At 42.7% G+C, this 13,255-nt stretch overlaps 1 protein-coding gene across 1 annotated transcript in view; it reads left to right on the top strand.

Moving 5' to 3' along the window:
- chsy1 (chondroitin sulfate synthase 1) overlaps positions 1-8,564 on the top strand; it is a 31,564-nt gene extending 23,000 nt beyond the window's left edge. The window contains exon 3 of the mRNA XM_044140324.1: positions 5,971-8,564. Within this exon, the coding sequence (XP_043996259.1) occupies positions 5,971-7,563 (1,593 nt within the window). The 3' untranslated portion in view covers positions 7,564-8,564. The remainder of the gene's footprint in view (positions 1-5,970) is intronic.
- The last annotated feature ends 4,691 nt before the right edge of the window (positions 8,565-13,255 follow it).

Here is a 13,255-nt window from a genome sequence, read left to right as displayed (position 1 = left end):
AGTTTACTGTGACAGGCTTACATGGTGGTTAGTGGAAAACTAGCTTACATGGTGAAGAGGCAGTGGTCCACTTGTGTTGCTATTATTAGCTAGTCTGATAAGCAAGTTCAACACAGAGCAAATCTGCTGGTTTCATGACCTTATAAAGCAAAGGCCTCACTAAACACACCTCTCTGCATCCTTCAACACACTCACACACACAACAGATGAGTCTCATCTGTGTGTCCCCCTGACAGATAGGCTGATAAAATGATGTTGGGCGGGGTCTTGGCTCCAGATTGTAGGCTTTGACTCATTGATCTTTGTGTACATGTGTGGAAAGAGTTGTCACCAAATGTTGCTACACCATGTATTTACCTCCCTTGGCAACTCTCACTATCTAGTTGCTCTCTGGGTTGCAGCAGCAGCTCCACAAACTTGGTGCAAACTGCTGCTGCAGTTACGCAGCAGTTGCACCAGGCTTGACTAATTCACAAACTAGAAGTTTTCCCCTTTTTTCTGGAATATTTTAAGTGGATAATGAAAGAACATGCTCTGACATGTTATTTCATTATTTTAGACAATATCACAACATAAGGGGTTTCATATCAGTCAATATCAATAAGAAGTTTTCTTTTTCTTTTAAATATCTGAAATTCTGCCAAACTGGTGACAGAGCATTTCCTGTTTAATCCTCATCTTCCTCTCCAGCTGCTGTTCTCATTTTCTCCTTTCACTCCATTCTGTTCTTTCTTTCTTCTTTTTTTTAAAGCAATTTTGAGCCACACCATCAAAACCTTTGAACTGCTGCTGCACAAGTTACTCAACATTAACAGTCGGGTTGTTGCTAGGTAACCAAAGAGAGAGTGAGTTAGTTGATGCCATCTACTTTTCTTAGCTAGCTGTGAGAGGCTGAGCAGCTACAGTCTTTCCTCTGCCTACATCCCCCAAAAGGGTTTGTGGTTCTGGATTGGAGATCAGTAAAATTATTGAAAATTCTATCAGATTACCTATTGATATTGATGATGTCTGTTTTTATTGATTTATTGCCCTTCCCTAGGTTCTAACTGTATGCATGCTGCAGCTGTGAGGCCTCTGCTCTGTCCAGCCTGATCTCAGTGCTGCAGACTTTGCCAGAGTTTTCCTTGGTAACGTGAGAGAGGCTTTTATTCTTGCAGGCGTTTCTCTCTTTGGTTCTTGAGTCCATTAATGGAGCTTATCTCGCTTTTCTCCCTGGGAACATGAGCAGATAAAATCAGGTGGGTTTAAGGAACAAAGGCTCTTTTCTGCCATAAATACCATTTTAATATTTACACAACACATAAACCCAAAGAGCCTGCTTTTATTAATCCTGAGGTAATAAGATATCCAGTGCAACACTGAGTAATAATGACATAAATCAAGATAATGAACCTTTTATTGTGGGATGAAACAGATGAATGGAGAGCTTCTCCCTCTATAATTTAGGGTTTAGGTTTCAGCTACAACGGGAACTTTGACAAACACGATTCTGTCACTTTATTGTTGTGTTTTTCTTTAAAAAGTTTTATTGGCTCTAGTAGCCTTTATTTGAAATGAATTGACAGAAAAATGAGAGATGGGGGAAGACGTGTGGTAAAGGTTGTCAGGTCGGGAATCAAACCTGCGACAGCCACGTTGAGGACTAAGGCCTCCATATGTGGGTTGTGCTTAACCCCTGCGCCACCAGAGAAGCCTATTGTTGTGCTTTTCAATGAGTTGTGCAGATTTGTTTTGAATTGGATCAGAGAGCATGTTTCTAAAGTCCTGTCTTCTTCTCTGTTCTACCTGGAGTTGGTCAAAATCTGAATCCCAGTAAATCATTAATGGGCCAAACCTGCCCTCCATTGGTGTCTGGTTTTTAAAGGTACCAGGCAAATCTCTCCTGCTGAGCCACTATAACAATCTGTTGTCCCACAATAACACATTTTGCTGGATGATAAATTGTCCCAGAAGTCATTGCTATGAAGGATAATATTGTCATTTTGAGACAATTTTCAAGTAATATAATGGCAAAGACATAATGCAACAACACATTCTCAAAGATCAATAAACTTTAGTTTCTAATGAACATTTAACACTGGAACTAGAATATATGCTATGAATTATGAAGTGAAGTCTCTGTAAACAAAATTGTTCTTTAATAAAAGGACTGATTGACACCAAAGCACCAGACTGAAGACGTTTGTCATCCAGTGTTTAGTAGAAAGAGAGAAAGAAACACAATAATTCATAAATAGAAATGATTGAGGTTGTTTTTATTTGTCGTGTGACAAATTGATTTATTGATTTATTGCTACAGGCCTGACAGGAACATGTTGGAACCTGTGGAATATTTCTTCCTGAGGACGTGAAGCTTTGCTTCCTCAGTTTGTCTTTTGGGGAATATCCACCAACTGCTTTTTTTCCTTGTTTTTTTTTCAGCTTACTACAAGTAAAATATAAGCAAATGTTCAAACACTTGATGCCTTTTTATTTCTGACCCCTTCACATGTCACTGCTGATGCTGATCTCTGGCCTTGTGGCCAGATAGTCATGCTGATGTGAACCTGTGTGGCAACTGTAGCTCCTCCAGCTGGCACTGCAGCATTGCCTGGATTTAGTCTCATTCTTTCTATAAAAACATCTTTTATTATTTGAAGGTGTTCAGCTTTTCTCTCTGGGCTGTTACCTTTTCAGGTAACTGCCAGGCTGTGACTCTATGGCACAGCATTCATGTCGCCTCAAACACAAACTGTGCCCTGGAGAAACATTCCCATTTGAAACAGGCTTCTTCAGGACGCCTCTTATTTAAAGATTTATATCACTAAACTGCATATAGAGACTTCATTTATTCATATTTTCAAGTTTATTGATATTTATTGGTGCTCTTGTGGAACAGTGGAGAAAATAGTAAAACTAACTCTCCTGAAAATACTCAGTTTTGTTTTTTTTATTTAGTGTCATTAATCAAATTTTTATCACAATAAGAACTTTTTCTACAATGAAAAATACCCACCTGTGTTGTTGCTGTGTTGTCATAGTAACTGTTGATAGGTGGCAACTGTGGAAGCTGCAACCTATTGAGCTCAGTGGGAAGTTTTCTAATCCAGGTTGGGGGTTTGAGTCCAGATCTCTTCTGCCACATGTCCATGTGCCCCTGGGCAAGGCGCTTTACCCAGGTTGATCTGAGTGTGTATGTGTGATTCTGGTGTGAGGTGCTCAGAGTCGTCAGTTTGCAAATCTATTTCTCATCAGCAGACTTATCTACTTCCTGTTTTCTGTTGTTGTGGATGTTGATGAGCTGCTGCTTTTGTGGAATGAAATGATGCATCTGTGTGTTATGAATCATTTGACCTGATAAGCCTTTTATAAGGCAATCTAAGATCCCATCTGTCCTGTTGGTCCACTGGGTGTCACAGTCACAGGGTGTCTGTCTGAATTAGCTCTAGTCACATGTTGTCCTGCTGCCCACCAAGCGGATCAATCCCTGTCCCACTGGGGAGCTGTCCTGCTGGGAGAAACTTTTCCTGGAGCGGAAAATGAATTTGGACACATCACCAGCGTTTACTAGACGGCCAGAATCCCATTAGGTTTGGATGGTGGAGGGGTGTTTTGCTTTTTGTCCAGCAGATTAAACCCAGCCACAGAGTGTGTGAGGCCTCTGACCCAGCTGGTGGAGCTGCAACCACAAAGTTATGTAGTTTATTTTTCCTTTCAGCACCAAAATATTATCCAACTCACACCTAGAACACAGAACTGCCGTTTTCCCACATGATGGTGGACCCCTCAGTTCAACTGGACCAAAGCTGCATCGATTGTTCCATTTCCAGCTGCTGTGGTTCTTTTTCACAATAAACTGTCGAAACCAGCAAAACCCTTTGAACAAAATCTGCCGCTCCTCACCTGTAGTGGCGCAGCACCAAGAGCCACTGAAGGAAACGACACAAAAACCTCTGAAGAAAACACTGAACACAACTTCCTTTATCATGAGACATAAACAGTGAAGTGGTGTCAGATTTTAGCAGTTGGAAAATTTCTTTTTTGTCTTTGATAAAAGTCCCAAAGCCATTTCTCCCACTAGTGCCAGACTTGTGTGTTTGTTTTGGTTGTATTTACCCAGAATGCCCTGCTGAATTGTCCATTTTCTACTTTTGGAGTGGTCTTGGTGTTGACATGTGCATTCAAACCGCACTAGAGTTCACTGCAGCCAAACCCACACCAAGGTTTGTTGGCGGACCAGAGTCACATCAGAGTTTGATTCCACTTTCTCATCTCCCCAAACCAACTAGAGTTGGATTAAAGCAGATCAAACAGGTCTGGTGTGAAGGCAGCCTTAAATCTGATTTGGGTTCCATGACCCCAATCAGGAAGTTTGTGCTTGAAAACCCTCCAGTCCGTCTGAATTAAACCAAAGCAGTGATGTAAAGAGCTTTCTCAGTCCGGGGAACCTGGGAGGAATTTTCATTCTCTGAGGTCGGCCTAATGAACAGAAATCTTCAAACATTATAAATGACACACATTGAATGACATGAGGCTTTATTTCTGTTTCCTCACTGAAGTGTCTTTGTTGTTGCACTAGTTGTGTCTTCTGAGGTCGTGTTGAGTCTGCTGGCTAAGATATTTTCTACTATCATCTAATCCACAAAAGCCCACATAAAATAAACAAACTAAGCCTTTAAACGTTTGTCTTCAACATCTGTAATAAAAAGTTCAACTTTCAGCTTCCTGGAACAGTTTTTCCTCGGATTAGAAAAGGATTTTGAATCGTTAGCAGGAAGAAATGACGGGAGATTAATGAGTGTGAAGAAATGAAGCTAATGACTGCGGCAGTGAAGAGTCAGCCTCATGACTAAAGCCATAGGGGGTTGTGACCAGCTGGCTGCCAGCTGATGACCCTGCTGGGTGCCATCTGGGCTTTCATCCAGCATCAGATTTATCAGGAAAAACATGGCATTGTAAAAATTGCATGCAAACATTGGCAACACGGAGCTTGTGTCTAGTCTGTGAGTCTACACGGCTCCCCGGACAAGGTCACGGCTGTGACCTCAGCCTGGATCGCATCTGGAAGCTGCTTGGAGCTTTCATGCAACCATGGCAACATGTCTAGAGGAGAGCTTCTCTCTGCGGAGGCTGTGATTGGTCAGTCTGCTGCTGTGGCCGTCTGTATCCATCCATCATCTCTGACTTGGTGTTGACGACGGCATTTAGAGCGCAGCTTCTGCTGTCACCTGCATATCTGTCAGCTCACTGCAAGGAACCACACACAGCTGGAGCACCAATGGTCTGGTTTCATTATCAGGTCCTTGCATTTTTGTCACAGAAATTCATAATGTGGAGTTAATTGCATATTTTCCCCAAAAATGGTTAGAAACATTGGATTTGAGTGATGCGAACTCCCACCTGCAGTGTTTCTTATTTCTGCTGCACTGCTGGTTGGGCCTGGCTTGTTAAGTTATACTCTGTGATCAATATGATAAATGTAACAAAGTCATACCAGCACAAATATTGCAAAATTCCTTGAAAATTTAGATTTTGGTTGCAAAAATGTACAAAAACAATCATGAAATCCTGGAGGGAGTCATCAACATGAAAAGAAGAATTTATTCAATGAAGAGGCAACTATTTAACGGTTGAATAGATTTTGTTGATACATTTTGGATCAGGTTTTGGTGCAAAATTCCCAAAGTATTGATACCCTTATTGAAGCAGTTAAATCTGTTTTCAACACATTAGTCCCTGCTGGTTCACTGCTCTCCTATTGAAGTGTATTTGCCGTGGTTTCCTTGGGTTCGTTTTCATGTTCCACTGCCAGCTGCATTATTCATCATGTCTGAATAATAATGCAGACATGAATACTGGTCTGGAGACAGTAAGGAGAGAATTAGTTATTTGTCTCCTCATGTTCAGTGGTCTATGTGGACAGACGGTTGCAATGTGACCTGAATTTGAACCTGAAGTGTTCTGACAGCAAACTGTCTCCTGTCTTTACAGATGCAGCAACTCTTCTATGAGAACTATGAACCAAATAAGAAAGGCTACATACGAGATCTCCACAACAGCAAGATCCATCGAGCCATCACTCTGCACCCCAACAAGAACCCGCCCTACCAGTACCGCCTGCACAGCTACCTGCTCAGCCGCAAGATCGCAGACCTACGCCACAGAACCATTCAGTTGCACCGAGAGATCGTCCAGATGGGGCGCTATGGAGCAGCCGAGCCCAGCCGAGAGGACCTCCAGCTGGGCATTCCTCCATCCTTCATGCGCTTTCATCCCCATCAACGAGAGGAAGTCCTGGAATGGGAGTTCTTGACAGGGAAGTACCTGTTCTCCTCCTCAGACAGTCAGCCGCCTCGCCGTGGGATGGACTCTTCTCAGAGGCAGGCTCTGGATGACATCATCATGCAGGTGATGGAGATGATCAATGCCAACGCCAAAACGCGAGGTCGGGTCATCGATTTCAAAGAAGTCCAGTATGGCTACCGACGGGTCAACCCGCTGTACGGGGCAGAATACGTGCTGGATCTGCTTTTGCTGTACAAGAAGCACAAAGGGAAGACCATGACGGTTCCTGTGAGGAGACATGCTTACCTTCAGCAGACCTTCAGCCAGATCCAGTTCAGGGAAGAGGACGAGATGGATGCCAGGGCTCTCGCTAGCCACATCAACCAGGAGTCCGATTCCCTGTCCTTTCTGTCCAACTCTCTGAAAATGCTGGTGCCTTTCAAGCTCACTAGTTCAGGACAGGACCAGAGGGAGCCCAAAGAAAGCAAAGTTAACATCCTGGTGCCGTTGTCGGGCCGCTACGACATCTTTGTGCGCTTCATGGCCAACTTTGAGAAAGTTTGCTTGATCCCCAACCTGAATGTAAAGCTGCTGATTCTGCTGTTCAGCACGGACAATAACACCGAGCGGGTCAAGCAGGTGGAGCTGATGAGGGAGTACCATCTGAAGTACCCCAGAGCTGACATGGAGATAAAGCCCGTCGCCGGCTCCTTCTCCAGGGCTCTGGCTCTGGAAGTGGGCTCCCTGCACTTCTCCAACGATTCCTTGCTCTTCTACTGTGACGTAGATCTGCTTTTCTCCAGCGACTTCCTGAAGCGCTGCCGGACCAACACCGCCTTGGGGGAGCAAGCCTACTTCCCCATCATCTTCAGCCAGTATGACCCCAAAGTGGTGTACTCTGGGAAGGTCCCCAGTAACAACCACTATGTCTTCACCTCCAAGACGGGGCTATGGAGGACCTACGGCTTTGGAATCGTCTGCGTCTATAAGGGGGACTTGGTCCGAGCTGGGGGTTTTGACACCTCCATACAGGGGTGGGGGCTAGAGGACGTCGACCTTTATAATAAATTTGTCCAGTCGGGGATCACGCTGTTCAGAAGTATGGACACGGGGATTGTGCACGTCCACCACCCGGTCATATGTGACCCCAACCTGGAGGCGAAGCAGTACAAGATGTGCCTGGGCTCCAAGGCCTCGTCGTACGGCTCCACCCAACAGCTGTCCGAGCTCTGGCTGGAGAAGAACGACCATGGCTTCAGGAGGCTGGCCAGCAGCAACGCCTCGGTCAGGACAGCATGATGAAAACACACCATGGCCGTTCACTTCCGCTTTACAACTCACTTTTCATCTATTTATTTTTACTGCAGTGAAAAACTTCCCGTCCGCCGTTGTTTGACTGTTTTTCACATAGGCAGCCTGGACCCATGTTGTTGATCATAGGAGGAACGTTGGTTCTGGTGCTAACCAGAACCTGAGGCTCTTCTCTGATAACAGGTTCCATCAGTGCTGAGGACGCAGCGGTTGGTTGTGTGTACCTCAGGAAGTACACAGTCATGCTTGTAATGCATTCTGTTTGTCTGGTGTGTGTACTTTACCAACCAAGAGTACTCAGAGCAGAATTCCCCTCCTGATTGGGAATGTTTACACAAGGCCGAGCCTGAACATGATCCCAGCCAAACATCCAATCAGAGCTGTTCTGTTAGACTTCCAGTGTCTTTTTTTTACCTTCTTTGGGTTGTTTTTGGTTAGATGTTGTTACACTGTTACCATTTTTTCCTTTTTTACATATATTTCAGTTTTTTATGATTTTTTAAAAACTCTACTGTTGGATTTGATATCTGCAATTCACTATTTGTTTTCTAATTTATTGAATTTGCAGGCTCTATTTTCTACCTTCTGATTTTTGAACAATGTGTATTGAAAAGATTGTATAACCGTATCAGTAGTCATGACATAGCCCTTTGTTTCTTCTTTTTTTGCAAACCTATTTTTAAACTTCTCACCAAAGATAGATCTGCAGTCTGCTTTAGATGTTCCCCTTGTTCTGTGTGTGTGTGTGTGTGTGGGTGCGTGTGCAAGAGAGAGAAGAGCGTGTGTGTGTGTGTGTGTGGGTGGCGTCCTTCAGGTGTGTGATGTGTAAAGGCCGTGTGTTTCAGGCCTTTCTAACAGACTGAAGCCACTCAGGTCGTCGTAGCAATGTAGTAAAATGGGAGCAGCTCTCTTGTCAGCCATCTTAGATGACATGTTGCTGTTCCTTTTTCTAAATGACTTTGTTGAATAAAGTGTTGTGGCTCAGTGATGTGGGTGTGTCTGCAGTTTTTGTAGTGTTGCAATCAGAAATAAGGCCTGTTTGATCTTGTCTCCCAGGTTTTCATGACTCTGTCATCAGACTCATTACTCCATGAATGCCAAATGAGGCTGGTTGTGTGGGAACACCATGCCCACAATGATGCAGCTGCAGTCCCTGCAGCTCCTGCTGAGGAATCCAGCCTTGAGGACATTCCTGGGCTCCTCCATCATTATTAGTCTGGAATTATTTCACAACAAGGTTTAGATGCAAATACTCCCAAGCAATTGTTTCCTTGTGGGCTTAATGAAAATGTAAATCATGTCTGGCCATGGCTGAAGGGAGGGCTGGTCCAGGGCGGCTTCTTTCCTCTACAGAAAGAGAGCAGCAATGCCGGGATTTCCACCCGCCTCATGCAGCCACCCGGGGCTGGAAGGAGGGTGAGACGGAGCAGGACAACATTCAGCTCAGCTTTATACAGCACTGCTCAAAAGATCAATACAAACACTAGAGTGTCTCATGATTAATAGTTGGGTACAGCCATTTATTGTAAATCATGACCCAAACTAAAACTGACATACTCATGTTCTTAAATCATAGTATTGCCCCTTCAACACCCTGAAGTCTTGTGTGGGTGAAAGATTTGTTTCTTGATTCTGAAGCTTCTAACTCTTCATGACAAACAGGCTCCATTAGCTGAATGTTTTCTCCCCGTCTGTCTCTGAGCTGTATGGTAGGAACACAGCGCCTCCCATCACAGGACCTGTTGACCCTTAAAGTTTGACTTTGCTCTCACTAGAGGTCTGCCTTCTCTCTGTTGGTCCAAGCAGGCGCCTTTCTTCTGCTGACTTCAGCATCAACCTCAATTCTCTTCATGTTCCTCCTTACTGTACAGCTTTAAAAAAAACTGTTTTTTCATGGAGTTCTGTATCAAGTGAAGATACTTGATTCTGATAGATGTGGCTGGAATTTTTTTTTTTTTTTAACTTTATTTTTATTTATTTTTTTAATAACAACATACAAACATGAATACAAACTTCCGACTCATATTGACATTTACCAGTAACATTAAACGTGGCATCGGAAGGTGAGCTAATAAGTATTCTTATCAGGTGTGAGAATGAATACAAAACATCTAAACAAAAACAACACACAAAAATCGCAAATAAAAATAATGCAAGCTTACAGTTAGATCCTCCTAGAGATAAAGTGGTCCACATAGTCTTAGGTGCCACGGCATTTTAGGTTGGTCCAGCAGAGCAAACAAGTGCAGGAGGGTGATTCACCAATTACATCATTGGATTAGTAGCGGTGTAACAGACTTCCATCTCGTATTAACAGTAGCTTCTTGGAGCCTTAAGGAATATGTGATTTTTTCCATCAAATAAATGTCCCAAACTTTCTGAATCCATATGTTGTATGTTGGAGGTGATGCTTTCAGCCATCTGATAGTTATACACTTCAATGCTGCAGTCAGCAAAATTCTTAGGAGATATCTATCAGCCATTCTGTCTATTCCATCGGGTATTACTCCTAGAATTGCAACCAAGGGGGTTTTTGGAATATTTTTCCTGAAAATTATCTTGAGGGCATCAAAGATATCCTTCCAAAATTCACTTAATTTAGGGCAACACCACAGAATATGAGTATGGTTGGCGTTCCATGTCCCGCAATTTCTCCAGCATAGATAGGGTTGTGTGGGGTACATTTTACTGGTTATCGCTGGTGTTCTGAAAAACCGGATTATTATTTTCCACTTGAATTCTCTCCATGTATTAGAGTTTGTTGTCAAATGTGCTTCTGTACAGATTTCGTCCCAAGCGTCCCCAGTTATTGAGGCCTGAAATTCACTCTCCCATTTATGTTTTATGTTTGTAGAGTCGTGTATAGTCATGGAGAGAAACAGGTCATATATTTTACTAATTACTCTATTGTTCCCCTTTCCCCTTTGTATATCCATTAGGAAATTTTCTATAGGTGTGGGTTCAAGAAGTTTAGTCCAATTGTCATGTGCCATCAGAAAGGTTCTAAGTTGTAAATATCTATAGAAATCCGATTTAGGGAGCCCAAATTCATTTTTCAACTGTTCGAAGGTTTTGAGATTTCCTTTATCAATTAGTTGGTGAATATGAGATAGTTCATAGTAAGACCAGTTTTTAAATCCAGAGTCTAAGTTGTTCGGTATAAATGTTTTCATATGTCCTATATTTGATAAAAGTGAAATCTGTTTTGGTAATTTAAAGACTGATTGTATTTTGTTCCATACTTTGAGGGTGTTTCTTGTCCAGATTGACATGTCCTTTGCGGGGACATCTAAGAAGGGTAATGTTTGTATAGGATTTGAGCTCTTGCCCTTTTCTATTTCCAGCCAACGAGTATCTGCAGTATCCTGTTTCCATGACAATAAGGGTCTGAGTTTTGCCGCCCAATCTTTATTTCTTTTTTGTATCCAAATTCAGGGCTATGTCCTACAAAAAGCCTGTTGCCATGGGCCACATCCTTTAATGACCACAAAAAGGAGCAACAAAAACCACTTCAAGCTTTTAATTTCCTTTCTATCACATTCCAATATACTAATATTGAAAACAGTACTCCTCTCCCACTATTTCTGGGAAAGGTATACCAGACCCCTCCTTCGAATCCAGGGAAACGAAGGAAGTAGCTGTGAACCGAGTTTGGGGGAGCCTTGTAATTTAGAAAGCCTTCGTTGCATCGCAGTGATCAAAGGCAGCCTCTGAAGGATACAGAGCCTGAACTTGAACACACCCTTGCTTTCAACAGGATCCCAAATTTTCCTATTGATTAAAGTCTGATGGATGGTTAGCGTTAGCAGTAATTTTAACCCCATGTTGCAGCTTTTGTGCAAGTTATCAGGTAAAACTTATGTCAGATCAAGTTTCATGTCATTGTTCATTTTTCTTTGAAAATGCTAAAATGTTACAACGTCCCCCTGGCTTTGAAAACCTTTAAGCACAGCTGAAAATTATTAGGACAAGATGGCGTCAGCCTGAAAATAAAGAAAACAGAAAGAGACGACTTCCAGTCAGTATAGAGGGGATTCCACCTTTAAACTGAACTTAAACTTTTCACGCCTCTGTGACTGTGTGCTAACAATGTCGTTCAAAAGGTATTAAGTAGTTTTAGTAGCATTTCATAACATTAAATAAAGTAAATCGAATATAATTGTATTATGACTTCACAAATGTTTTGCACTAGGTTCTATTGAGTTCTGGACTTGTAGCATTCATTCCTCCTGATCAGCAGTGGATGACAGTGGAGAGGAAAAACTCCCCTTTAACAGGGAGAAACCTCCAGCAGAACCAGAACCTGGATGAGGACTAACCAGCAGTCGTCTGCCAAGACTGACTGGTGGGTTGAAAAGAAAGAGCAAAAACAGATAAACATGTAGGATTAGTTTCTATATTTATGAAAGTAATGGCAGCATTAACTCAAATAACTAGCATCAACTGAGATGACCTGGTGAGAATTGGTGCTATAAAAATAAACAGAATTTTATTGAAATTCACCTACACAATGTTTTTTACTGAGTGAATTAAGCTTGACAGCTTTTCCAATGTGGCTCCACCTTTAATGATGACAGTACAGAATTTATATAACTTTTAAAAACTTTATCAACTAAGTTATTCCTGGTCTGTGCAGTGATAAAATGGGGAAATAAAAGTGGAGCGACGGGTAGTTTAACCTCGTCACTGATCGTCTCAAAGACAAACTCAGGAACAGAAAATGACCACAGGGCTCCTCATGTGATCTCTGAGTTCTTTGTAGTTCTCTTTTAAAAAGAGGAACAGGCAGCATGACGGCATTCAGCAGTGTATCTGCTGGCAGCTGGAGAGAGAACGTAGCTGAGGCTCTTCAGGGAACAGGACCAACACAGCTGCTGTTAGGATTCAGACCAGCCTGATTAGAAATGTGCATCTAAATCAGCAGAACACCTTCAGTATGTAAATAATGTCTGTTCTAGTAAATTCACTACTGCTTTTTAAAGCTCTGGCCCTGACACTGCAGAGCATTGCTTCCTGAATATGGAAGCCAAATGTTCTAAAGAGATAAAGCAGTCCTCCTGTGACCCTTTACAGAAGAGCATAAATCAGGTGTCTGGATGTGTAACATCCACACAGTTGAAGGAGAAAAGGCCGGCGGAGCTTCAAGCTGAGGGAGAGAGACGTTGTTCCTCACCAGCAGGGATCAGAGAGGATTTCTGCTCTGCAGGAAGTCCACTTCTGTGACCCTCAAACAGGGACACAGAGATCATGTGGTTATTTTACTGGCGGAAGGTTCCAGCTGAATACATCTGCATTATATTGTTGTAGAACCACATTCAGCCGATGTGCAGAGCTGAGCTTCATCTGGGGGTTCAGTTCAGGTCAGATTCTTCATGCTGAGTCCCATAAGCTTTGAATTCACTCTGACTGCATCAGTGATCCTCTTCATGCAATTTGAGTGAATATATCAGCTTATGGATTTGAAAACTGATATTCGATCGTGCATCTCTGTGGTCTGCAGAACGGATGCAGAGCCTGCTGAGCATGATGGCGTCCAGAGAGAAGAACACTGAGAAGGTCTCAGTGTTCTTCTCTCTGCTGCGGCTCAAACACATTCAGATGTTCCCACCACCGCATCCTGACAGGCACCACAATCTGTTCAAAATCATAAACCCACTTTAAAAAAAATAAATAAATAAAT

The sequence above is a fragment of the Gambusia affinis genome, linkage group LG02, assembly GCF_019740435.1.
Source record: "Gambusia affinis linkage group LG02, SWU_Gaff_1.0, whole genome shotgun sequence".
Lineage (NCBI taxonomy): Eukaryota > Metazoa > Chordata > Actinopteri > Cyprinodontiformes > Poeciliidae > Gambusia > Gambusia affinis.
The sequence above is the reverse complement of the archived record's forward strand: the minus strand, read 5'-3'. Positions and strand labels throughout refer to the sequence as shown.